Source organism: Taudactylus pleione, unplaced genomic scaffold, assembly GCF_031769625.1.
Source record: "Taudactylus pleione unplaced genomic scaffold, aTauple2 ptg000066l, whole genome shotgun sequence".
NCBI lineage: Eukaryota > Metazoa > Chordata > Amphibia > Anura > Myobatrachidae > Taudactylus > Taudactylus pleione.
Genome location: NW_028284468.1, coordinates 16,336,970 through 16,364,157, shown reverse-complemented (window position 1 = coordinate 16,364,157; position 27,188 = coordinate 16,336,970). Strand labels below are relative to the sequence as shown.

The 27,188-nt window shown below is 42.6% G+C and overlaps 1 protein-coding gene across 4 annotated transcripts in view; it reads left to right on the top strand.

The window, feature by feature from the left end:
* LOC148534477 (ubiquitin carboxyl-terminal hydrolase 22-A) overlaps positions 1 to 26,975 on the top strand; it is a 143,966-nt gene extending 116,991 nt beyond the window's left edge. For all 4 annotated transcript variants that reach the window (XM_088466690.1, XM_088466688.1, XM_088466689.1 and 1 more), the window contains exon 15: positions 26,056 to 26,975. In XM_088466690.1, the coding sequence (XP_088322816.1) occupies positions 26,056 to 26,098 (43 nt within the window). In that variant the 3' untranslated portion in view covers positions 26,099 to 26,975. The remainder of the gene's footprint in view (positions 1 to 26,055) is intronic.
* Positions 26,976 to 27,188: the final 213 nt, after the last annotated feature.

The following is a 27,188-nucleotide window of genomic DNA, read 5'->3' as shown; positions in this document are numbered from 1 at the left end:
CCCACAGCACTCACCTCTCCTCACACCTCATCTACCCACAGCACTCACCTCTCATCACACCTCCCCTCCCGACAGCACTCACCTCTTCTCACACCTCATCTACCCGCAGCACTCACCTCTTCTCACACCTCATCTACCCGCAGCACTCACCTCTCCTCACACCTCCCCTCCCGACAGCATTCACCTCTCCTCACACCTCATATACCCACAGCACTTACCTGTCCTCACACCTCCCCTCCCCACAGCACTTACCTGTCCTCACACCTCCCCTCCCCACAGCACTCACCTGTCCTCACACCTCCCCACAGCACTCACCTGTCCTCAAACCTCCCCTCCCCACAGCACTCGCCTGTCCTCACACCTCCCCTCCCCACAGCACTTACCTGTCCTCACACCTCCCCTCCCCACAGCACTTACCTGTCCTCACGCCTCCCCCCTCCCCACAGCACTCACTTCTCCTCACGCCTCCCCCCTCCCCACAGCACTCACTTCTCCTCACACCTACCTTACCCTCACAGGAGCACACCTCTCCTCACATGACCACTCACCTCTCCTCACCACTCACCTCACTGCAGCACTCACTTCTCCCCTCACCACTCACCTCACTGCAGCACTCACTTCCCCTCCCTTCACCACTCACCTCACGCCACCCCTCCCCTCAGCAATCTCCACAGCACTATGTTCCCCTTATCTATACACACAGCCCCTCATGATCTGTAAACACAGCCCCTCACCATTACTACACACAGCCCCACACCATCTGCATGCACAGTACACATAGCCCCACACCATCTGCATACACACAGTGCACACAGCCTCTGCATACACACAGCCCCTTCATCATCTGCATACACACAGTACACACAGCCTCTGCATACACACAGTACACACAGCCTCCGCATACACACACTAGTCTTTACCTTACCAGCATCTCTGTATACACTCTTCTTAACATAGCCCCGCCCCCTCAGCACTCGTTTCGCCGCAGTGGTGTAATGCAGAGTGCACTCTTCCCTACAGGATCCCGGCCTGGTGGAATTTTAGATTAGAATCATACGCCGGCCACGCGGACCAACAGCCAATTAGGATCGGCCACATGCCGCTCATGATTGGCTGCCGGCCGCGCGGACCGACAGCCAATTAGGAGCGGCCACGTGGCTGCTCCTGATTGGATGCCGGTCAGCGAGCCGTGAGTGCCCAAATTTGCTGCTCGGTGCCTTATTAAGCTGCGCGCTAATGGATCGGCGGGCAGGGGGGGGGTTGTAGGTACTCGGAAACGCCCCCTGCGTGCGCGCCTGAACGTATAGAATCAGTCTCTCAAGTGGGTCAATAGACAGGCATCTAGTAATACATATTGTTTGAAGTTTTTAAACAATTAAGTGTGACAATTATGCGAAAATAGAATAAAGTAGGATGGGCCTAAAACTTTACGTCACTGTAGTTACCTGGTGCCTACACACACAGCGATGTGCTCACGATCCGACCTGAGGCACGATTTCCCCTGAACTTTCCCCAGGCAGCTCCCTGGCAGTCGTGGTCACGATTTGGAGTAAAAAAATGTCCAATCTGACTTAAGATCTATCGTGCATCCAGTGCATTGTGTCCCAGATTGGCAGATCTGCCCTACAGCACGGCAGATCTGAAGATGCGATGTACGTCGAGCGGTGACTCGCATGCTGATCGTGAGTAGAAACTCACAATTTGGGCATATTTTACACGATTTGTCACGATTCGTCGAAATCAGGCAAATCGTGTAAAAGATCGCATTGTGTGTAGGCACCTTTAGAGTGGAGTCTTGTTGAAATTGCCACATTACACAGTGTTTCCAAATCTTAAGCTGCGTACACATTAGACTAGGGGTGGGCAATAAACGACACCCCAGCTTTTGTACAACTTCATATCCCAGCATGCTTTTACACAATTTGCTATTTGACTATTCTAAAACTGTTGCAAGGCATGATGGGATTTGTAGTTCAACAGCTGGGTGGGACGCTTATTGCCCATTTCTACATTAGATATGTCGAACGATCCCGCGGATAGTGTGTACTCCACCTAAGGGCAGATCTAACGTTTCTTTGACATTTTCACATGGCTGGAGTACTTTAAATAAAGGGGCCTGTAAGACTTCACTGTGTGCAGGGTGTACCCCATTGATGAATCTGTTGCTGTCTTGACAAAGATTCAATATAGAATTGAAATGTCGACTTGTATATACTGGCCAGTATGACTTTTTTTGAACTTTAAATAAATGTGAAAATATATTGAAAATTGGTGAGTGCCCTCCTTCCAGAAACCCCAAATAGTCAGTTGCAGCACTCCGATATAAAATCAGAACACAGGTGCTGGGATCCCTACATCTGTGTTCTTGCATATATACACATGAGGGCTGTTTAATAAACAAGATAACAAGAGCTCTCATGTGTAATGTTCTCTCTTTCATTCTAATTTCCCGCCAGGTCAGAGCAGGTAGACCACTGCTTCCCCTTATGGCCATTAGACTGTGCCTCATATTAGTCAGATTTCTGCTTCTAAAGGGTACATTAGCAGCTGAAATTCATCGCCACCTTGTCTAGGTGTACGGCGAAAACATCATGCCGCGGAACAGGTTTGGGTTTGGTGCACTGCCTTTGATATCGGCAGGACAGGTGTTCAAGATGAGCAGCGATCCAGCCAACCAAACACGTTCACCACAGATGACAATTTGTGCCGCATTGAAGGTCTGATTCAGGAGGACAGACGCATTTGAATTAGTGATATTGCTGATGAACTGAACATCTCAGTGGACACACTGCACAACATCATTCATGAGCAACCGGGGAACAGGAACATTTTTTTCAAGCTTCGTACCGAAGCAGCTCACAGAAATTCACAAAATCAATAGGATGGGATTGTTTCTCGTGTACTTTCCTGCAGCATTTTGTTACAAGCGATGAAACGTGGATGCATCATGTGACACCGGAGACAAAGCAAACATCCATAACATGCATCGTCACCACTTTCAAAATTTTTTAAAACAAACTCCAGCAAAGAAAGTCATGGCACTAGTGTTTTGGGACCACAAGGGCATGCTTCTTGTTGATTTCCTCACCAAGGGAGATACTATGAATGCTATCTGCCAATATAACACATTGAGTTGGTTGTCGAAATGGCCTGGGTTGCTACGAACAGGCATTATATGCTGTACGATAATGCCAGCCGATACTCAGCCAACCGCACACGTGAGTTCTTACGGCGCTACCATTTGGAGTTACTGGATCAATCCTCCCAACAGTCCTGACCTGACACCCGAATGATTTCCATCTCTTAGGACCATTGAAGAAGCATCTGGGTGGAAAGTGATTCGCAGCCGACAGTGAAGTTAAGCAAACTGTCGTGTCTTGGCTCCAGGAGCTTGGGGACACTGGAGTCTCAGTACAATGGGTATAGAAGTAGGTTAACTGGGGGTGGCACCTTTAGAAAAAATTTGAATGGTAGCTTGTTCCTCCCCCTCTATACTCCCCTACATACAGTCTAAAATTTGTGCACTGGGAGCTGGACCTATGCTCCTTAGGGCTCTCATTATTTCAAAAAAACGGATTCTGCAATCCGCATGAGGACACAGACCGGCTGCTCACTACCCCTTCCCGGTCTGCACAGTTGGAGCTGCTGAGGAGACCTCACCGCAGCTGCTTGCGGTGTGCGCTGAGGTCTCCTGCTACAGAGACCTTAGTCTCTGGGGAGTCCCAAGACGCACTGCATGCAGCGCACGTCGTGGGCTCCCACAGCAAAGCCCGCCGCCGGCAGCACAGGCAGACACCAGGTTAGTGTGTCCTGGCTCTCTGGCTAGCAGGGAGCCAGGACGATAGGTGGGTGTACACTGCAGCGGACCGCTAGCGCTGGGAACGGGCGCCATAGCGGGGGACGGAGCCTAAAATTTCTGCTCCTGCCTCCCAGCAGCCCCAGCGCTGCTGTAAAGAGCCTGGCGGCCAATTTATGCAAGACTGCCGCACGTTGAGACTGTTTCCCTGCTCTGTGACTAAATCAGGCCAGTACAGCTGTTTATCAGCAATAGCACTATTCATTTAGCTCTGAAAAGGGTCATAGCATATCTCCCTCTATGCCACTTTCCTTTTCTATACAGTCTCTATATTCACTTCACTGTCCCTTCACCTGTGTGTGTGACAGGATATTGACACCATGTCTAACAAAGGATCAAAGGCTGCACAAAAATCATTCTCATGCAAAAATTGTGCAGAGAAATTCACACAGGGACAGTCTAATTCTTCCCTTTGTGTGACAAGTGTGTTTCTCAGTTTCAGACTTCTGACTCATCAGTTCAGCCTATATGGTCTGTTCAATTGACATCTGTTATGGCTAATCTGTCTGCAGAGCTAGAAGCAGCTCGCAGAGACAGGGAGGTGAACAGACCTCATCTGAACCAGATAAGAAGTTTCAAATTTCAAAGAAACTTTTATCTTATTACCCCTTTCCGCCATAAAGTAGGAAATTATGTGAAACTCCTCCAGCAGTGGATCCCTCAGTGTCCCGTCATTCTAAGAAGACAGTACTCGCGGTGCCAGGGGCTGTTTCCCTAAAAGAATCCTCTGATAGAAAGCTGGAAAATACGTTAAAATCTATATATACTGTTGCAGGGGTATTCCAGAGCTAGTTAGCTGTTGGGTAAATAAGGCTGTAGAAGCTTGGGAAACGCAGCTTGCAGAGGGTCTTAAGACCGGAGTTCAAACTGAAGATCTTATTCAGCTGGCCGAACAGATTGCAGAATCAGCTTCTTTCCTTGGAGAAGCTTCTAAGGACATATGTGGTCTTTCTGCTAGATCTTCGGCTTTAGCTATCTCGGCTGGAAGAGCTCTTTGGCTGCGTCAATGGCTAGCAGATGCGGGGTCTAAGAGAGCAGTAGAGGCTCTTCCCTTTACGGGGGACGTTCTATTCGGTACGGCGTTAGATAAGTGGATCTCGCAAGCTACAGGTGGTAAATCCACTTACCTACCATCTGCTGCTGCTCCTCCTAGACTACATGCATTAGGACCATCCTTTCGTGCCCCTGGAAGGTTTAGAGGTCGTTCCAGAGGAGCTTCGGCCTTTTCCCGCAGTTCCAGAGGCCGTGGTAGAGCCTCGGCATCTTCTGCACCCGCGTCCCAGCAGGACAAGGCTGCAGCAATGCCTTCTGCATGATGCTCTCCCTTCTCATTTGGGGGATTCCAGGGTGGGAGCTTGTCTTCTGCACTTCAAAGAAGTGTGGATTAAATCTTGTCCGGACGCCTGGGTCTTGGGACATCATTACTCACGGCCTGAAGTTGGACTTCAAGATCCAACCGCCTTTTAGGTTTTTCACAACCGGTTTACCTCTGGCATCGGGAAAGGTGGTAGTGGATGTTCCGACCCATCAGAAAGGTCAGGGTTTTTATTTCAGCTTGCTTATGGTGCCCAAGCCACACGGTTCAATGAGACCCATTCTCAACCACAGGGATCTCAACCCTTATCTTCGAGCCTTCAGGTTCAAGATGGAGTCTCTGCAGTCTGTTATAGCAGGACTAGAGAAGGACGAGTTTCAATTTCAGGCCCTACCTTTCAGTCTTTCGTCGGCACCAAGAGTGCTCACGAAGGTCATGGCCGTTATAATGGCCCTGCTTAGTCTTCAGGGGGTTTTCATTGTTCCATACTTGGACGATCGCCTGATCAAGGCCCCGTCAGTAGTTTGCTTGCTGCTGGATATTCAATTAACTCAGAATCTCCTCTTACAAAATGGGTCGATTCTAAATTTCCAAGTGTCTTCGCTGATTCCAACACAACGCCTGCTATTCCTGGGCATGATATTATACACGGTGGAACAAAAGGTATTCCTACCTCAAGACAGTCTCCTCCATTCAGCACATGGTGCGTCTGATACTGCGACATTGCAGAGTGTCTGTACATCTCTGTATCCGCTTTCTGGGGAAGATGGTGGCGACATTCGAGGCGATTCAATATGTGAGATTTCAGGCCCGCCCACTTCAGTTGGACCTTCTCTGCCAGTGGTCAGGATCCCGCCTCTTTCTCCACCAGCGAGTCCTATTGTCTCCCCAAACTCGAACATCTCTCATTTGGTGGTTGAATCCCTCTCACCTGCTGGCAGGAAGACTGTTTGCAGTGTGGGATTGGATTCTCCTCTGCACAGATGCAAGTCTGAGAGGGTGTGGAGCAGTGACCCTGGGGAAACATTTTCAGGGACACTGGACTCAGCGGGAGGCAGGACTGCCTATAAACATTCTAGAATTAAGAGCAGTGTTTTATGCACTCCAGCTGGTGCATCCTCTGTTGCAGGGTCAGTCAATCAGAGTACAGTCGGACAATGCCACAGCGGTGGCATATACCGTGTTTCCCCGATAATTAGACCTACCCCGAAAATAAGACCTATCCTTAGTTTTGATGGATGGCCCAAAATAAGCCCTACCCTGAAAGTAAGGCCTATTAAAATCTAATTTTTCCGGGTCCCTGCACTACACTAGCCAGCTCCGCCCCCCGCATGTAGTACCGTATGGTACTACGGTAAATGAAAGAGCTGGAGGAGGCTACCTGGCCGCTCCTCCACCAGCTTATGGGTACTGTAGTCAGACTGCTGGAGTCAGCGCGCGTGACGTCACGGCGCGCCTCTGAAGGTGGACTACGAAGGAGCCGCGGATCGTGGATGAAGAAGCCGCCTCCCGATTCTTCTTATTGTAAAAAGGTAAGTGGGAAATGGCTGCAATCAACACCGTGTTGGGGGGGTGGGTGGGGGTTCGGGCTGGAGAGGCACAGACTATTCAACAATAGGGGGGAGAGAGAGAGGCAGAGGCTGCAATCAACAACGGGGGGGAGGGAGAGCACAGGCTGCATTCAACAACGGGGGGAGGGAGAGCACAGGCTGCATTCAACAACAGGGGGGGAGGGAGAGCACAGGCTGCATTCAACATTAAATTAAATATCCAAATTAAAATAAGCCCTACCCCGAAAATAAGCCCTATGGTGTTTTTTGGACCAAAAAAAAAAATAAGACAGTGTCTTATTATCGGGGAAACACGGTATAAACAGACAGGGCGGCACCAAAGGCCGGGCCGCCATGATAGAAGCTAGCAGAATTCTGCTTTTGGCGGAGGAATTTGCAATGGCGATTTCTGCAATCTTCATCCCAGGAGTGGAAAATTGGGAAGCAGACTACCTCAGTCGGCAGGACATTCATCCGGGGGAATGGTCGCTCAATCCTCATGTATTTCACCAACTGACTCTGCAGTGGGGCCGACTGCAGGCGGACCTCATGGCGTTGAGGTTGAACCACTAATTACCAATTTACTGTTCCCGAACAAGGGACCCGCAGGCAGCAGCAGTGGATGCACTGACAACACCGAGGCCGTCTCACTACATTTATCTATTCCCTCCTTTCCCGCTCATCCCCTGATTGCTTCAAAGAATCAAGCACGAAATGTCAGGGTGCTACTAGTAGCTCCAGATTGGCTCGGACTAGTGTGGTACTCACAGATACGGAATCTGTTGATAGACGAGCCCTGGCCGCTTCCTCTACAAGACGACCTCCTTCTTCAGGGGCCGTTTATTTATCAAGACTTAAGGCGGCTTTGTTTGACAGCGTGGCTATTGAAAGGGCCATCCTCAGGAAAAAGGGTATCCGTCAGGTGTGATTCCTACCATGATGCGGGCTCGGAAAGAGGTTACGTCTCAACATCACTATCGCATATGGAAGACGTATGTAGCTTGGTGTGAACGAAGCAATTCACCTCCGTCAGTATTTAAAGGTATCACGTCCCCTTTTCCTTCAGGCTGGTTTAACAGCAGGCCTTCGTCTTAGTTCCTTAAAGGTACAGGTATCCGCGTTATCCATATTCTTTCAGAGGAAATTAGCCTTATTGCCGGATATCCAGACTTTTCTCCAGGGAGTAGTCAGAATTCAGCCTCCCTTTTATGCCTCCAACGGCACCATAGGACTTGGATTTGGTACTGTCTTTTCTCCAGTCTGACACCTTTTGAGCCGTTACAGAGAGTGGAGATAAAGTATTTAACTTGGAAGGTGGTTCTTCTTTTGGCACTCGCCTCAGCGAGGCTTGTGTCTGAACTAGGTGCTTTATCATGTTGTCCTCCTTATCTCATTTTCCACGAAGATAGGGCAGAGTTGCACACACAAATCTTTCCTTCCAAAAGTAGTATCTGCTTTTCATATAAACCAACCAATTGTGGTCCCTGTGTTTAGGGAGGAGTCTCTAGCGTTTAAGTCCTTAGATGTTGTCAGAGCGCTCAGGATTTATGTCGATAGAACTGCTTCTTTCCGAAAGTCCGATGCTTTGTCTGTTAGGTTTGATCTGGCATGGCCAGGTTGGCCCGGCTTCCAAACAAACCATTTCAAGATGGATTCGTCTGACTATCAGACAGGCTTATGAGGTGGCTTCAAGGCAACCACCTGTTTCCATTACGGCGCATTCTACTTGCTCAGTAGGTCCTTCATGGGCAGCTTCTAGTGGTGTCTCCTTAAACCAGCTTTGTCGAGAGGCCACTTGGTCAGGCAGACATACTTTTCTAAAGTTTTACCGTTCGATACTTTTGCGGCCTCTGCGTCAGAGTTTGGCCGTATAGTTTTGCAGGGTTCTCGGCACACTCTCCCACCTGGGATGTGAGCTCTGGGACGTCCCCATTGTACTGCGTCTCCAGTGTCCCCTAGTGGATGAAGGAGAAATTAGGATTTTGGTACTTACCGATAAATCCCTTCCTCCGATTCCACAGGGAACACTCTACACCCACCCTGCGCTGTTCTACCTGCATTGGTTATTGTTTTCCAAGTTCAGACTGTTGTTTGTTTGGAATGTTGTTTTTCTTTTATAACACTGTTTACTTCTTTATATATGAATGCTGTAGCTTTTCTGTCTCCTTTCTCCTTAATTTCCATCTCCCCTCGGGCACAGTTTATTTAGACTGCATGTAGGGGGGTATAGAGGGGGAGGAGCAAGCTACCATTAAAACATTTTTTAAAGGTGCCAGCTCCCGGTTAAACCACTTCTATACCCATTGTACTGAGACTCCAGTGTCCCCTGTGGAATCGTAGAAAGGGATTTATCGGTAACTACCAAAAACCTAATTTGTATTATTGTCAATCAGCCATCTGGAAAATTATTTATCTGTATATGGTTCGTCTACCCATTTGGAGTGAATTATCCCATCTGTGATGGTGTCTTCCCCATGTATGATTGTTGAAAATTTTAAATGTGTTTCGATACCCCTGATGAAGTCCACTCTAATGTACAAAACAGGTAGGGTTTAAGTACTTCATCCATTATCGCAAAGGGCCCCTGTCGTGTGAGCTCACTCCTGAATGGGTGAAGGCAGGAGCACCTACCATCTTCCTGTACAGTGGTATTGGATGTTGACAACATTTTAAGCTGTAAGCACAGTTTTTTAGAATTTTTCTGTATAACGATTTTTATAAAATTGTGACAATTTGTATTACTGATCGGCTTTTGGCCTCTTTTCGGTGATTTTGTGAGGGGAATATCTTCCATATATCTATTGGTCTTATTTGGTCAGATTTGAGGTTTACATATTTGAGTCAGAAAAATAATTCATCTTAAGTTTTGAGATAAGAACAGAAAAAGACCAAGTTTGGACTTATTACTTATAGGAGAACATTCTATAGCATATATATCAATTTTATAGATAATCTAAATACAGTACTGTGCAAAAGTTTTAGGCAGGGGTGGAAAAAATGCTGCAAAGTAAAAAGGCTTTCAAAATTAGAAGTGTTAATAGTTTATTTTTTATCAATTAACAAAATACAAAGTGAATGAACAGAAGAGAAATCTAAATCAAATCAATATTTGGTGTAACCACTCTTTGCCCTCAAAACAGCATCAATTCTTCTAGGTACACTTGCACACCATTTTTGAAGGAACTCTGCAGGGAGGTTGTCCCAAACATCTTGGAGAACTAACCACAGATCTTCTGTGGATGTAGGCTTGCTCAAATCCTTCTGCCTCTCATGTAATCATAGACAGACTTGATGTTGAAATAAGGGCTCTGGGGGGGCCATATCATCACTTCCAGGACACCTTGTTCTTCTGTACACTGAAGATAGTTCTTAATGACATTGGCTGTATGTTTGGGGTTGTTGTCCTGCTGCAGAATAAATTTGGAGCCAATCAGACTCCTCCCTGATGGTATTGCATGATGGATAAGTATTTGCCTATATTTCTTAACATTGAGGACATATTAATCCTGACCAAATCCCCAACTCTATTTGCTGAAATGCAGCCCCAAACATGCAAGGAACCTCCACCATGCTTCACTGTTGCCTGCAGACACTCCTTATTGTCCCGCTCTCCGGCCCTCCTCCTGTTCATTCACATTGCATTTTGTTAACTGACATTTTTTTTTTTGTTATTAATACTTCTACTCTTGAAAGCGTTCTTACTTAGCAAAATTTTTTCCACACCTGCTGAAAAAAAAAATATATATATATATAAAATCTTCAAAGAAGGGAAGCACTCGCCAATCCAAGGGGTTAAATATCCTTTTAATTCATGCTTGGAATGCAACATATATCACAAAACCACAGGTCTGGTCAACGTTTCAGTTCAAGTGTTGAACCTTTATCAAGACCCAAGTTACTGGCTCACATAAGTCAACTTAAGTGAAAATCACATAATCTGTAGTTTCAGTTTGTCAGCTCCAAAGCAGAGTAGCAACTCACCCCACGATACCAGCAAACAACTAATGGTGCATACACACGGTCAGATTTTTCCTTCAGATATGAACGATAACGATTTAAAAATCGTTCAGTCGTTCATATCTGAAGGAAAATCGTTCATATCTGACATGCCTGAACGATGGACGATCAACGATGCGCGTTCCCGTTTGTCAGATAACGATATCTGACATCTGATGGGTTTGCAGTCAGACTTGGACGATTCCATTCATTTTAATGCAGTCAAAAATCGTTCAATCGTTCAAATCGTTCAAAACTTTGGTAAAATCGTTCAAATCGTTCAGTCGTTCATCTGACAAGTCTGACAAATCTGACCGTGTGTATGCTCCATTAGGCACGAGTGACCAACCATTATATATAAAAAACCAGCAGCACACACCTACAGTCAGGTGCATAAATATTGGGACATTGACAGAATTTTCATATTTTGGCCTCTATTCACCACCACAATGGATTTGACATGAAACAAACAAGATGTGCTTTAACTGCAGTCTTTCAGATTTAATTTGAGGGTAATTACATCCAAATCAGCTGAACGGTGTAGAAATTTCACCGGTTTCTATATGTACCTCCCACTGTTTAAGGGGCCAAAAGTAATGGGACAAACTAAACAATCCTAAATCTAACTTTCACTTTTTAATACTTTGTTGCAAATCCTTTGCAGGCAATTACAGCCTGAAGTCTGGAACGCATAGACCTCACCAGACGCTGGGTTTCATCCCTGGTGATGCTCTGCCAGGCCTCTACTGCAAATGTCTTCAGTTCCTGCTTGTTCTTGGGGCATTTTCCCTTCAGTTTTGTCTTCATCAAGTGAAATGCATGCTCAATCGGATTCAGGTCAGGGGATTGACTTGGCAATTGCATAAGATTCCACTTTTTAGCCTTAAAAAACTCTTTGGTTGCTTTTGCAGTATGCTTCGGATCATTGTCCATCTGCACTGTGAAGCGCCGTCCAATGAGTTCTGAAGCATTTGACTGAATATGAGCATATAATATTGCCCGAAACACTTCCATACATGCCCAGGCCATGACACTACCACCACCACCATGCTTCACTGATGAGGTGATATGTTTTGGATCATGAGCAGTTCCTTTCCTTCTCCATACTCTTCTCTTCCCATCACTCTGGTACAAGTTGATCATTGTCTCATCTGGCCATAGGATGTTGTTCCAGAACTGTAATAGCTTTTTTAGATGTTGTTTTTGTGGCTCACCAATGGTTTACATCAGTGGTTCTCAAACTCGGTCCTCAGGACCACACACCGTTCACGTTTTGCAGGTCACCCAGCAGGTGCACAGGTGTAATCTGACACATTTTAAAAGGTCCACAGGTGGAGCTAATTTCACTTGATTCAGTGTGGAGACCTGGAAAACATGCACTGTTTGGGGTCCTGAGGACCGAGTTTGAGAACCTGTGGTTTACTTCTTGTGGTGAACCCTCTATCTTCACTCTTGTGAAATCTTTTCTTGATTGTTGACTTTGACACATATACACCTACCTCCTGGAGAGTGTTCTTGATTTGGCCAACTGTTGTGAAGGGGGTTTTCTTCACCAGGGAAATAATTATTCTGTCATCCACCACAGTTGTTTTCCGTGGTCTTCCGGGTCTTTTGGTGTTGCTGAGCTCTCCGGTGCATTGTTTCTTTTTAAGAATGTTCCAAACAGTTGATTTGGCTACACCTAATGTTTTTGCTATCTCTCTGATGGGTTTGTTTTGATTTTTCAGCCTAATGATGGCTTGCTTCACTGATAGTGCCAGCTCTTTGGATCTCATATTGAGAGTCAACAGCAACTGATTCCAAATGCAAACGTCACACCTAGAATCAACTCCAGACCTTTTACTTGCTTAATTGATAATGAAATAACGAGGGAATAGCCCACACCTGTCCATGAAATAGCTTTTGAGTTGATAGTCCCATTACTTTTGGCCCCTTAAAAAGTGGGAGGCACATAGAGAAACCGTTGTAATTCCTACACCGTTCACCTGATTTGGATGTAATTACCCTCAAATTAAATCTGAAAGTCTGCAGTTAAAGCACATCTTGTTTGTTTAATTTCAAAGCCATTGTGGTGGTGAATAGAGGCCAAAATATGAAAATTCTATCAATGTCCCAATATTTATGCACCTGACTGTATGAGACATGGAAGGAGTGGGTAGCACATAGAAAGGTTAATGCAGAAGAAAAAGAGCCAGCACATCCATTTAAATGCAAAAAAATATATTATCCAATGACAGAGTAAAACATCCATAAAATGCATAATGAGCATCAGGGTATGTGGAGACTTCATGCCAGAAGTAACTGCATAATGTAAAGCCAAGTCAGATACTTATCGATAGAGAAGCAAAAAAGCATGAAAGTCCCCATCAGGTATAGGGTGCTCGACAGCAGCCGTTTCGGTGTCAACCATACACCTTCATCACGAGCAGTGAATACACCAAAACCCCTAGCATATTATATACCTGCAATCCAATAACTCACAATTCAAATCACCTGTGTACAGCATCAGCTAAAGACACGTGAAGTGCTCCAGTTAGAGCCGTACATCGGTAATACATAAACAGCTGCGCGCCACAGGCGGAAATGACGTTCGTCAAATGTAGCTCAGTCAGCAAGCGGAAATGACGTTCCGCTAATGCAGTAAACCCCAGAGTCGGCATGGCAACACCGGATGGCTGGTCATTAGTACCATGCCGGGATTAGAAAGTCTGGAAGCCGGCGGTCGGCATTTAGACCGTCTGCTTCCAAACTACATCCCCTAGATGCATATCCAGCAGATCAGTGTATCGTTTTTTTAGCTTCCATGGGATATGGGATGCAGAAGACCCACCAAAGTGCCCTTGTTAACACCACAACACCAGACATACACTTTGGTCTGAATTGACATGCTGGATCCTGATCATGCCTGACATCAAAACTGGGCGGGCATTTAAATTTGTCCACCTAGTTTAGTTGACCATGTTGACGGTCCCTGCAGCAAGTGTACAGGTACGGAGCGCCTGTACACACATGTGGGCAACCCATGTGGTCGGCGAGTCGCCCTTACACACATGCATAGGCTGTGCCCGACCTGATATGTCTGTGAACTACATCATTCAGACACATCTGGCTCATGCACTCGCAATAGATCATTAGCATATCTAATGATATATTGAGTGTGTACCCAGCATACGTCTAAAGGCCATTGCTCACTATTAATTCTCCTGAATTTCTCTGCTGCATTTGCCATTGTAGACCACTCTCTCTTCTCTTACAAGCACTACAATCCCTAGGTCTTTATCCTGCTTATAAAATCACTTTTAATGTTCACTGGATTCATCTTCTCCCCGCTTCCTTTATCAGTTGGAGTACCATAATGCTCAGTACCCGGTCCTCTTTATATATACCACCTCTCTTGGAAAACGAATTGACTCTTTTTTTTGAATATCAGTATAATCTGTGTGCAGATACTCAAATTTTCCTATTCTCCCGAGATCTCTTACCATCCATGTTGACGTTACTGACTGTCTTTCTGCCATTACATCTTGGATGATCATCTCATCACCTCAGGCTCAATTTTTCAAAAACAGAGTTTAATAATATTCCCACTGGCCAGTAGTCGTTACTAATCTGATTAAATTATTCTCGTAAAGGTCTGTGCCTTGTCATGTTATATGAAGCTGCTGATGTTGTTCTATGGAAAAAACAACCAATGTAGCTTATATGTTGTATGAATATAAGTCCTAATATTAAAGAGTCATAATGCTCTTAGGCTATATCATACATTTAAATCCGGTATACCATATGTAAGAATGTTATGCCTGCAGGATCGAGCTATTGGTATTAGATGAGAAGCAGATGGATAAATTGGAGATTAAATGCAAAAGGGAGAATGGGGGAGGGGAGCAAAATGACTAAGGTAACTAAAGTCCCTAGTCTCCAAAGGTAAAAAAGTTGTGCGAATAAGTGACAGTCGGAGGTGGGCGTCCCTCACCTCCTAAGTGCAGTGGCCAAAGCAGTAACAGTCAGCTGTGGGTATTGGTCCTTAACTGGTAAGACAAATATTGACATTTGTGACTTTGTTTATAACAGTCCTGGTGAGGCCTCACCTTTGTCCGATGTCCGCCGTCTTCTGTCTTCAGGTCACCTGTAATAAAGGCACTTATTTTCATACAACATATAAGATCTATTGGTTGTTTTTTTCCATAGAACAACATCATCATCAGCTTCATATAACCTGACAAGGCGCAGACCTTTACGAGTTAAGTGCGCCACGGACTTGCGACTTAGCCACGGCAAAACACTATTCCTAAGTACCTAGTACACTATAAGAGAATGAAGATAATAATGAAGATAGTTTAAGCTGGTCCTCTCAGCCCAGGGTGGCCATCAGTAGCCCCACTGAACGCCCGCCCGGACTTTTGGGACGTCTTGCAGCCCCGGAGCGGCTGAGGCCTAGCACACATCCAGAGGCCCCGACCTCAATTTTGGAGCGCTGCGGAGCGGGGTTGTAGCGGCGGCCGCTGGACGGAGCCGCGACTCCGTTGCACCCTCCGGACCTGCACGGACTGCCCGGACACAAGGAGGGACCAGTCTCACTCCCTGGGAGCCCCCAGAAACTCCCGCGAACGGACCCGCGAAATCGCGGGAGGCCGCCATATTACTTATTGCTGTGACGCGGCAAGTCGGACCTGCGACACCTCAGCATCTTCCAGACCCTCACCGTTAGACGGGACTCAAGGTGAGATAGGTAATATCACCAGGGGACCCCCGGAGGTAACCGCAGACGGACCTGCGAATCGCGGGGGGCCGCCATATTGCCAAATAACGCTTACTGCAGCTACCTCATCTTACAGTGCTGACAGGGGACCCAGAGCCATACGGGAGCACTTCTATAATCTCTGGCCCTCTGTAAGGCCAAATTACATCGTGAAACTCACCGGTCTGGGGCGAGATCTGGAAGCCAGAGGGACCAGACGTACAGCAGGGTGACTCCAGACCTAAGCCATTCTGAGTCCGGATAATTAAATAGCCCTTAACCCTGTCAACTGGCCGGTATTATCGGACAGACCCTGAGTTATAGAGGCTTGACCCACCCTAACACCTCACCTGGTTGACTGGAATTACCAGATGGAGACACTCTATATTACATAGCCGCTCCTTGTGTTGAAAACGCTAACGACACTTTCCTAGACATAATCATCGCCTGCATTTTATGAATTAGCGGCTTCCAACAGCTCAGGAACCTTGGCACACTGTCAAAAGATAATACATTTCTGCCAGAACTACTTCTATGAAACTGATAGGCTACCTTCCAAGTAATAAATACCACTGTTTCGAAATGTTGGCTCATCTTTGCTAATTCCAACTGGACCCTCCGTCGCCCGTCTATATATTGAGTAACAGTATAAGCTTCCATATCTGATATCTAACACATAACAGCAGGCCTCCAGGTCTTTCATGATGGCACCTAAACGCCAAAAGCCTTCGACTGTTCCATAAGTATCGTTCTTCAAAGCATCTCCCTCCTCACAAACCGATAAAGCAGGCCCATCGTCTAATAAAAGCAGTAAACACCTTTCTGCTTTAGGCACCCCATCTGACGACCCCCCACGAGCTTCCTCCAAACAACTGGAAGTTGCAGATGATGCCCCACTCACAATGGGCTCCATGAGGATGCTCTTGGCTTCCTTTAAGGACGATATTACTTCTGAATTTAAATCAGCTTTGCAATCTTGTCAACGCTCGGTGGACGAGTTGGGGTCCCGCACAGACCCTTTGGAGAACAAGTTGGAAGAGGTCGTAAAATCACATAATGAACTGATCAATCTTCATGAAGTTACAGTCAGAGGTCACATCCCTGAGGATTAAGACAGCAGACCTGGAAGATAGGTCTAGGCGAAATAATCTCAAGCTTCGTGGGATTCCGGAGACAATTCCAAATTCAGAATTGACAGCACATGTGACGGATTTATTTACGAAACTTCTACCAACTACACAGATATCAGACTTTTTTACTGGACTGTGTGCATAGACTGCCTAAAGCCCGTAATGCTCCTACTGATGCTCCTAGGGATGTTCTGACGCAAGTACATTTTTTCCACACTAAAGAGGCAATCCTTCGTGCAGCAACGTCAGCAGATGCTTCCACTATGGGAAAAATACAAATCTTTGGTGATCTCTCTGCTGCAATGCTAGGATCAAGAAGATCATTTCTGCCAGTCACCAGAGCCCTACAAAAGGCTTCCATCAATTATAGATGGGGCTTCCCCACTAAATTGATAATCAATAGGAATGGCTCTACCACAGTCGTATCGGATCCAGCGGCCGGTATCCAGCTTCTAGTGTCTTGGAATCTAGAAGACATCTCCAAGAAGTTACCAAGCAACCTGCATATAAACCAGGAATGGTCTTAACTGTTTTCAGAATGTCTGTATCCTTTCTCATAGCGGTGTACCACCTAGTGTTGCTATATCTAACTGACTATTCGTTGTATGATGCTCCCTTTTTTTTTTTGTGACTTTATAACTAGGGCAACTTGCATAGAGGTAGTAAATTATAGAATAGTGCTGCCTTTTCAGTTTAAGCCGCAAAATGGAGCGTCATGTTCATGTACCGTTTATTTCACAGTTTGGAACACTGGTTGTGTGCCTATTGCTTTTTTTTTTTTTTTTCTTTCTCTATATACATCTGAGACCTTTTTCTATGTTCTCTATTTAAGTGATAGATATAGGTCGTTGTATGTGTTTTCTGTTTCTTTTATATAGAATACTCAAGTTTAATGCAAAGTATTCTGACCCCGGGCGACGGGGGTTAAATGTTCTATTGGCCACTCACCCCAATGTACCACCTAAGAAGGTGGTCCCTGATGGTTTCTTTATGGAACTATTCATTTTTTCTTATTACTCTGTTTTTTTATCTTTTTTCAGATTTCCTTAATTTAACTAGTTTTCAGGTACTTTATATAACCAGCAATCCGTTCTTATCTTTGGTACACTTAGGTTCAGAACAATTAATGCTAAGCAATGTTATAATATTTCCAAATGGTTAAGATATTGTCTATTAACGTTAAGGGATTCAACTCTCCCAATAAAAGACGACTTGCACTGCGATATTTTGCTAAATGTAAGGCTCATATCATCGCTATTCAAGAGACCCATTTCCAACAATCTGCCCCCCCTCAATTTTCTAATTTGAAATTTCCCATTTGCTATACCTCCAATGGTCCTGGCAAAAAAGCTGGAGTGGCAATTCTATTTTCTAATACAAGTAATTTTATCTTAAACAAATGATAAGGAGGGCCGATATCTTATACTTGTAGGTAAATTAGATAATGTGACACTTGCATCAATATATGCTCCAAACACGAAACAAATATCCTTTATTAGGAAAATTAGGAAATTTTGCACGGCTCTTCAAACATATAAAAAAGGGATTTTGCTATTATTGGGAGATTTTAATATTGCTTCGGATCCGCTATGGGATAAACCCTCATCCAAATCAAAAATTAATCCGCAACCTTCTCAAAATCATTCTCAGAGCTTCAGACGAATCCTTAGTGAATACGAGTTGTATGACGTATGGAGGGCAGGGCATCCAGGTGAGAGGGACTACACCTATTATTCTCAGGTGCACAAATCCTATTCCCGCATTGATCTGGCCTTGGCGGATAAATGGTCCTTACCGTATATTAAACAATCATCAATCCTACCAGTTGCCTGGTCAGATCATGCAGCATTGTCCATAGATTGGGATATCAATAGATTGAGGCCTCCCCCAGGCCCCTGGCGCTTGGGAGAATATCTTCTGACCCATACCGAATCTAAACAATTAATATCCAATGCCCTATCCCTGTTTCTGGAAACCAACAAACCAGAGGATACTTCCTCGTTTACCTTCTGGTGTTCGCTTAATGCAGCGCTTAGGGGTTCAGCTATTCTCCAACAAGTAAATATCGAATGTCGACTGGCAGATTTAGATGCTAAACATAAACTTAATCCGAAGGACGACGCAATTTATAGGGAACTACTTAATGTCAGAACAGAATGGAACACTTTGGCTCTTAAAAAAGTCCATCAGACAATGTTTAAACGATGCCAAAAGTTCTTTATTCAGGGAGACAGGGCAGGCCGAATGCTAGCACGAAAGTTAAGGGGGAAAAGAGCAAAAGAAAGTATAAGAATTATTTCCAATATCAAAGGTACCAAAATTACAGATCCCTATGCTATAGCGGAATCCTTTGCGCAGTGTTATTCCTCCCTTTACAATCTGAAAGATGACCCTATGACGCCCCAACCCTCACTAACCCAGATGGATGATTTTCTTAGTACAGTGGACCTTCCATCCCTGGACGCTGACGCTTTGACTGCACTAGCTGATCCCTGGTCCGAGGAAGAAATGTTATCAGTTATCAAATCCCTTCCTTTGGATAAGGCTCCGGGACCAGACTGTTATATAAATAAATTTTTGAAATGCTTTCAAGATACTTTGTCTCCCATCTTAGCACACATGTTTAATGATGTTTCATCAGGGGGCTCTTTCCCGAGAGAAATGCTAGAGGCGAGACGAGTAGCATTCCCTAAACCAGGTAAAAATTTGTCCTCCATGGCTAATTACAGGCCAATTGCACTTCTCAATACGGATATTAAAATATTTGCCAAACTCTTAGCAAACAGACTTAATTCACTGCTACCGATTTTAATACATCAAGATCAGGTAGGATTTGTGACAGGGAGGCAGGGACCTGATAATACGAGGAAGGTGATCAATATTATTGAATCTTTCTCCAGTCTTGACCAACCTCTCCTACTACTATCATTAGACGCAGAAAAAGCGTTCGATAGACTGAATTGGAAATATTTAAAAGCAGTATTGGTTAAATTTGGAATAAAGGGCAGCTTTCTTACGCAAATACTTGCATTATATTCTTCCCCCTCGGCCAGAGTCTTTGTCAATGGCATACTTTCCACCCCATTTATGATTACAAATGGTACGAGACAAGGGTGTCCGTTGTCTCCACTGGTGTTTGCTCTGGCGATCGAACCATTGGCAGAAGCCATCAGACAGGACCATAACATTGCAGGCCCCATCCTCTTTGGCAAAATGTACAAAACAAGCCTGTTTGCTGACGACATCCTGCTGACATTAACAGATCCGATTAACTCCCTAGCAGCTCTACATAGTCTGTTGGGAGAATTCTCTGGGGTCTCTTACTATAAGTTAAACTGCTCCAAAACGGAGGCTCTCCCGATTAATTTCCCACAACACTTATTGGCATCCCTTAAAGCGAATTACACATATGCTTGGCAGGATCATTCTATTAAATATTTAGGAATTCATTTAACGGCCACTACTAATAGTCTAATAACAGCTAATTATCTACCATTGATACGACAACTGTCGTTATTATTTAAGGCTTGGATGATGTCCGATATATCATGGATGGGCTGACTTTCTGCCTTAAAAATGGTTGTACTACCAAAGTACCACATCCCTGAATGTGTACTCATTACTTTTTACTTCCTATATTTGGAAGGATAGGAAACCTAGGCAAGCAAGGAAAATACTGTCCTTACCTAAGACGGAAGGAGGCATGGGATTCCCGGATCTTCGCAAGTACCAAATAGCATCCCTATTAGCACAAGTGAATCCTTGGTTTTCAAATGGGAAATTGATGCCTTGGGTCCAGCTGGAATGGGATTTGGCTACTCCATTCCCACTCACAGATTGTCTCTGGTTACCATCTCATGTTAGGATCCCATAGATCGAAAAATGTATGACGATATCCACAACCAGGAAAGCCTGGTTAGAAATGGTTAATGCGTTACCAGAAGTTGGTCTTCCTTCCACGGGTTTCTCACTGGAAGGACTGGCCACTTTAATACCAAATTTAAGCTTTGAGACTTGAAAATCCCAGGGTATTTTTTCCCTTAAAGAAATAACTACACTCGGCACTCTTCAACCATTTACCCAAATTAATGCACAATTCCACACCTCTTTTAGAGAGTTTTATAAATATTTACAAATAAGACACTGGCTACAAAGTATAACCCCACCCCCATACATCATCAAAGATCTCCCTAAACTTTTAGCAAATCAACTAAATAAAGTTAATAACAAAGGAGTCATTACATGGTGGTACTCTCAATTAACGACTCCCACAGAATTCAACAAACCTGTAACAATTGTGAAATGGGAAACAGATCTCTCTTGTATTTTCTCTGAAGAGGACTGCCGTCTAATTTATAAAACTAGTCATAAAGTTTCAAAATGTATATCGCATATGGAACAATATTATCGGTTGCTTCACCGACAATATTTCACGCCTAAACTAATGCATACTATCTCATCATCCCACTCCAATTTATGTTGGCGGAACTGTGGCCATGTCGGCTCTTTACTCCACATATTTTGGACTTGCCCTTTTATCACTTCGCTATGGAAAGAGGTGTTTTATTTTAATATAAAAAATTGTAAAGATCACTATCCCTCCACACCCGGTTATAGCTATCTTTCATATATACAAAGACGATATGACCTCTAACGACCGTTATTTAATGGGACACGTCCTGATAGTCACTAAAATAATGTTTGCCCAAAGCTGGAGATCTTCTATAATCCCCACTTTGGAAGATATAGAAAAAAAGGTCCAAACTCATTTTGAGTTTGAAACAGCTGGAGTAAGTTATTCCACAGTACCATCCAATCTGCTAATTCAGTGGCTAAATTGGTGTGAATACTGGTCCTCAAAAACCCAAACCCAGAGACCCAAAATACTAAATTTTGGATAAATAACCGAGCTTAAGTGGATCATTGGAGGTTACGGGGAGAGTTGTCTTGTCCGCTTCTATGGCTTTGACCATCTGGAAGACATTAATATAGCTAGTAGTCTATATCTCGTCAGTTTAGTTGTTTACAATGTGTGATTACTAGATCAAAGTAACGTGATTATATATTAACTGATGAAAACAGTTGCCTGTTCCGGACTATTAATATTACCAGGTTATATCTGTTAGTTTCTATGCAAATATTGTACCTATTTCTTTATTTCTGCTTCCCTGATACCTTCCCTTTTTTATTTCTGTATCCCAGATCCTACCCTTATAATTTTGAAACAATAAAAATGTAATGTTTAAAAAAAAAAAAAAAGTGCATAAGGATTGTGAATACACTAATGTTGTAAAAATGAGGTTAAATACTGGACTGACTGACCAGTCATGGTCATATGGTATATATCTAAATGAAGTATGTGTAAATATATAAAGTGATTTTATAAATAACCCATAGTCATGCCATAGGAAGTATTCAATGCCTCACAGTAATAATAAAACATGTATATTAATGTGAATATTGTGTACACATTGTGAGCTTTTGTCTCACACCTACTAATGTGGATCTGACATCGATGTAAAATTGCATGTCATAAAATCCCAACCCTTGCGAAAATTTAAAAAAAATCTTAGACAAAAAACCTATACTAACCCAACATGTGAAATAAAAAATGGTGTTGTATGTGAGTTAGATATATCACATCGTATTTAAAAAGGACCAGATAACTGTCCTTCATGTGAAAGAAACCACAGTCACTTCTGATATGTCAGCATAAAAAAATCCAATTATTTGAAGACATTCCACAGTATTTTTTCATTAAGTCCGTGAGGGCTGATGGTATCCAACTCAAAGATCCACTAGGCTTCAACTTGTAATAATCTCCCAGAATGATCTCCTCCTCTAAGACAATTGGGGACATGATCAATTATTTGATGTTTAAGTTCTCTTAATTTTTGCTATTTAATTATTAACAATAAATTGGAGACCAATATTTTTAAGAAACCAACTGATTTAAATACAATCTTGATTGCTAAAAGCTTTCATCCTAAACCGCTCAAGAGGGATTTGCCATTCTCACAACCGATTAGAGTGGGTAGAATTACATCAGACATCGATAATCTACCAAGTGCTCTCAGGAGAATGGGAGATGTTTTTATTGAGCGTGGATATGACAATCGTGAGGTAGACTCAGCGATCCAGCGGTGTTTGGATGTGGACAGAAATTCATTATTAAGGTAAAAACCTACAGAAAACAAACTGGATCGAGTAGTGTTCCCTACAACTTTTTTGATTTCCTCACAGAAGATGAGAGAGTCGATTCTTCGCTATTGGCATATTTTAAGGACAGATCCTATTCTTAAAGAATTCTGCCAAAACAATCCTCTTTTTGCATATAAGAGAAGTAGTAATTTAAAAGACCTGGTGACTAATGCAGAGGTGAGTTTCAGACAGTCAAATGAGAATTGGCTTACACCAAAAAATGGTACGTTTCACTGTAGGGGCTGTGTTAACTGCCGATCTCTATTAACAGGTGATAAGTTTGTGCACCCGACTAATGGATTATGGCACTATTTATGACATCGGATGACTTGTGAGAGCAGATATGTCGTTTATCTTATCTGTCCTTGCCAAATGTTGTATATTGGGAAGACTACCCGAATGTTAAAAGAACGGATAGCTCTGCACTGCTCTTATATCAAGAAAGTGTCTATTTTTGTTGACCAAAGCACACCTCCTGTTGCAAGACATTTCCACGGCATGGGACATACCATGAAGAATTTTCATTTCATGCCACTTGATCAGATCAAGCCTCTTAAGAGGTGGAGATCGGGGGAAACTACTCTTACAAAGAGAATGTGAATTTATCTACAAATTTGAATCCCTACGTCCCAAGGGACTCAATGAGGAGATTTCATGCGGTGTTTTTTAGAATTCATTATTGGTCTCAAAAGTTATGAATTTTTTGGTTCATCCAATAGTCTATAAGGCCAAAACTCTCTACTTTATTACAATTACTATATGATGAAAAAAATGTTTTTACCTATGGGCAGTTTTATTTGCTTATGGGTTGTTTCCACTGTAGTTTTTCTTGCTTGATGTCTCTTTTTTTGTGTTATTTTTTTATAATGTAGGTTATTGGGATTTTTGTACTGTATATTAGTTTTTGAAATGTATTACTTTATTATTTATTTATGTTTTTCATTTAATAATTTTTGTATGTTTTTTTTTTTCACTTTAATTATTGTATATTGAGTGTTTTGATTGTTTTTGATGCAAGGTTTACCTTTTTTTTTTTTTTTTTTTTATATTGGTTGAAATTCAGTTGATATAAGTTTTTTCCTTTACAATCATGTCCTTTTGTGGATTATGAGAGGTGGGTGCCAGCCAGACATGGTAGGAACATTCTCATACCATGTGTACTTTAATATACAGCATAATTGTGCATATGGCATATTATCTGAGCGGCACTTAGATACGGGTGATATACATGCCGCAGTTTACATTGGTAGCCTAGGTTACAGCTACGTCATTCTATGCACCGTAGACCTACCAATAGCGGTGGACCCAGCATCGCATTGGTCTCCGTAGCGCGATGACCTTAGACGTAGCGCGATGACATTAGCTGTGCGACACAACAATCCCATGCTGTAGTCTGGTGTGACACTTCCAGGACGCGTTGTCTCGTACATTACAAAGTACAGGTGAGTGCTTCTATCTAATTTTCAGGTTGGCGCCCTTTCTCTATATACAGCTTAATTGTAAATAGTGACTGTGCCCATGATGAAGGTGTTATAGCACCAAAACGGCCGTCGGGCCACTCATCATTCTCTCTGCATATTTCGTCACCAGGCTGATAAGTATACATTCTGCCAGTCATTGCTAAATTATGTAGCTCCATCAGATTCTCATTTGACTGCTGCTTAATTACACATGTTGCTTGTATACATTGTGACATGCATTTATTGGATTTGCCAAGCTGTTATTTTTTGATACATATCACACAGTGACTACAAAGTTTTTTGCATATAAAAAGAGGTGTGCTGGTATTTTTTTCCTGGACTCCCTGAACCTCCGGCATGACGGGATATTGTTATTTTCATTCATTACGGGACTTCAGCACCTGAACATTTCTAAATACTCATTAAGTCATTAAGTGTGTGCTGTTCTTGTGTGTGTATGTGTATGTATATGTATATATATATATATATATATATATATGTGTGTGTGTGTATATATATATATATATATATGTGTGTGTATATATATATATATATATATATATATATATATATATATATAGAGAGAGATAGAGAGAGAGAGAGAGAAAAATAGGTGGGTATGGCGCCAAATAAACACAATATTTTTATAAGTGACTTATCTTGTGATAGTTTTAAATACAACTGTGTCAACCCAGCCCAATCTTAATGGGCGTCAGCTCAATGTCAAATAAACAATACTGGTAAAAGTATTAGAAAATTTATAGGAAAATAAGATGACTACAGAGCGACTGGTTTACCAAAGTGCATTAATTATGTAAAAAGTTTTGTGAATCTCACAATGTGATAAAAAAATATTGAAAGTGCCAGTGCTTATAAATAAATAATTTAACAATTTAATGAGTACACAAAATACATAGAAATAAATAAAAACAGGTACATATAAAACACAATAGACCCTTTTAAGACTGGTGGATAAAATCAGAGGAAGAGGTCTAAAAAACTCAGCATATAATATTCATTTTTAAAAAGAAAATCTCCTTTTTAAGAAAATAAATTAATAGCTTATCTGGATAAAGTGGATAATAATAGGCTCATTCATTGGTTCAAGAGGCAAGGCAGAATCACTCCCAACGCGTTTCGTCCTGGGGACTGGATCCCCTTGATGAAGTCCCCAGGACCTCTTCCTCTGATTTTATCCACCAGTCTTAAAAGGGTCTATTGTGTTTTATATGTACCTGTTTTTATTTATTTCTATGTATTTTGTGTACTCATTAAATTGTTAAATTATTTATTTATAAGCACTGGCACTTTCAATATTTTTTTATCACATTGTGAGATTCACAAAACTTTTTACATAATTAATGCACTTTGGTAAACCAGTCGCTCTGTAGTCATCTTATTTTCCTATATATATATATATATATACTTTTCAGTTTGTAATTCCTTTGCATACAGGGAGTGTTAGTTCCAAAATATAGCGCGTCATGGTCTTCCTATCTGGCCAGTCCCTACACTGACTTTCAGATATATGATCATGGCTTTGCCACATTTGGCTCCAGCTAACACACACATTTTAAAAAGGAGTATGGGTCCTGGCTCAAAGAGACAGGACCCCTCACCCTGGGATATCAGTTAATGAACACCTGGGAATAAACTAACAATGTGTGCAATATGTATACAATAATATGTAAACATTAATGCTTCCCAGAAATTACCTTGTAAGACTTATTTGTTTTCTTTATTAATATTTAAAAATAAATTAACATGGTAAAATATTATTGTGTTTATGCTCCTATGTTTTTGTTTTAGGTATTTGCTTTTTTATCACAAGCAGTTTCTGGAATATGAGTAACTTTATCAGCATTTGTCTGAAATGTGAATAAAAGTAAATCTAAGCAAGACTTCTCCGATGACCCACACACAGACCTACCTGAGATTTTCAGACAAAGCTGACATTAGAAAGGAGTAATGCCGGTGTCGAACCTACCCATTTCGATTCTTGAACGGGTGGAAGAACTATCAATGTGGCAGCACTCAAATCGGAAGCTCTGAACAGGAATGGGGCAGAGGGATTATTAAAGTCTGGTACTAAACATCTCTCATCATCGTGCTTCTGGGATTATGTATGGGAAGGCTGGGAGGGGAGGGGGGAGAACATCTCCAGATGTCATCACAAAATATCCTCTCCATTTGGTGGTTGAGTTGCATCTGACCAAACATGGCTGTTATGATCAAGAAAGCCAAGCCCATCTGTTACACATTGGAATGAACGTTTAAGAAAAAAGGCAACCAGGTTGGTATCTACAAATCAAGGTTGAAAAAGGCATAAGAGTATTTTGCAAGTATCTCTATTTGTGATTTTAGTTGAAATAAATACAGTATGAAACTACTAAGCTATCTGTTTTTCTCAGCCAGCATTAAGAAATCCTGGATTGTGGACAGATTCTGCAGTTACTGGGGACTTTTATTTTTCCTGTGTATGTTTATAATTTGGACTGCTCCTGAGAACTCAGGATTTTTTTTCTCTTTTTTCACGAATGTTTTATTTGTGTTTTTGCCATTGAATTGCAATTTATTTTGTCTTTTCATGAAACTTTTTTTCATTAATGCAGTCATGAGTAAAAAGAAAAAAGAGGCAAGTAATGAGTTTACATGTTTTAGTGTACTTCTGGTCTGCAACCTTTTCCCAGCATATGAAGCCCTCTTATATACAGTTTATTTTGTGTGGATGTTGTGTGTAATTATTTGTTAAAGTCTAAAGCATGTATGTTCTACACATCCTCGTTCTGAGAGAACAGTGGCCATGATTCATTGACTTTAAAGAAGTCTGTAAAAACGTCACTTATTTGTGTTGCTTAATTAGCACACTGTTGGGTTTTAACGTTTGATAGAATTAATGGTTTTCCAATTTTTATATATGTATTTAATAATTATTTCCTATT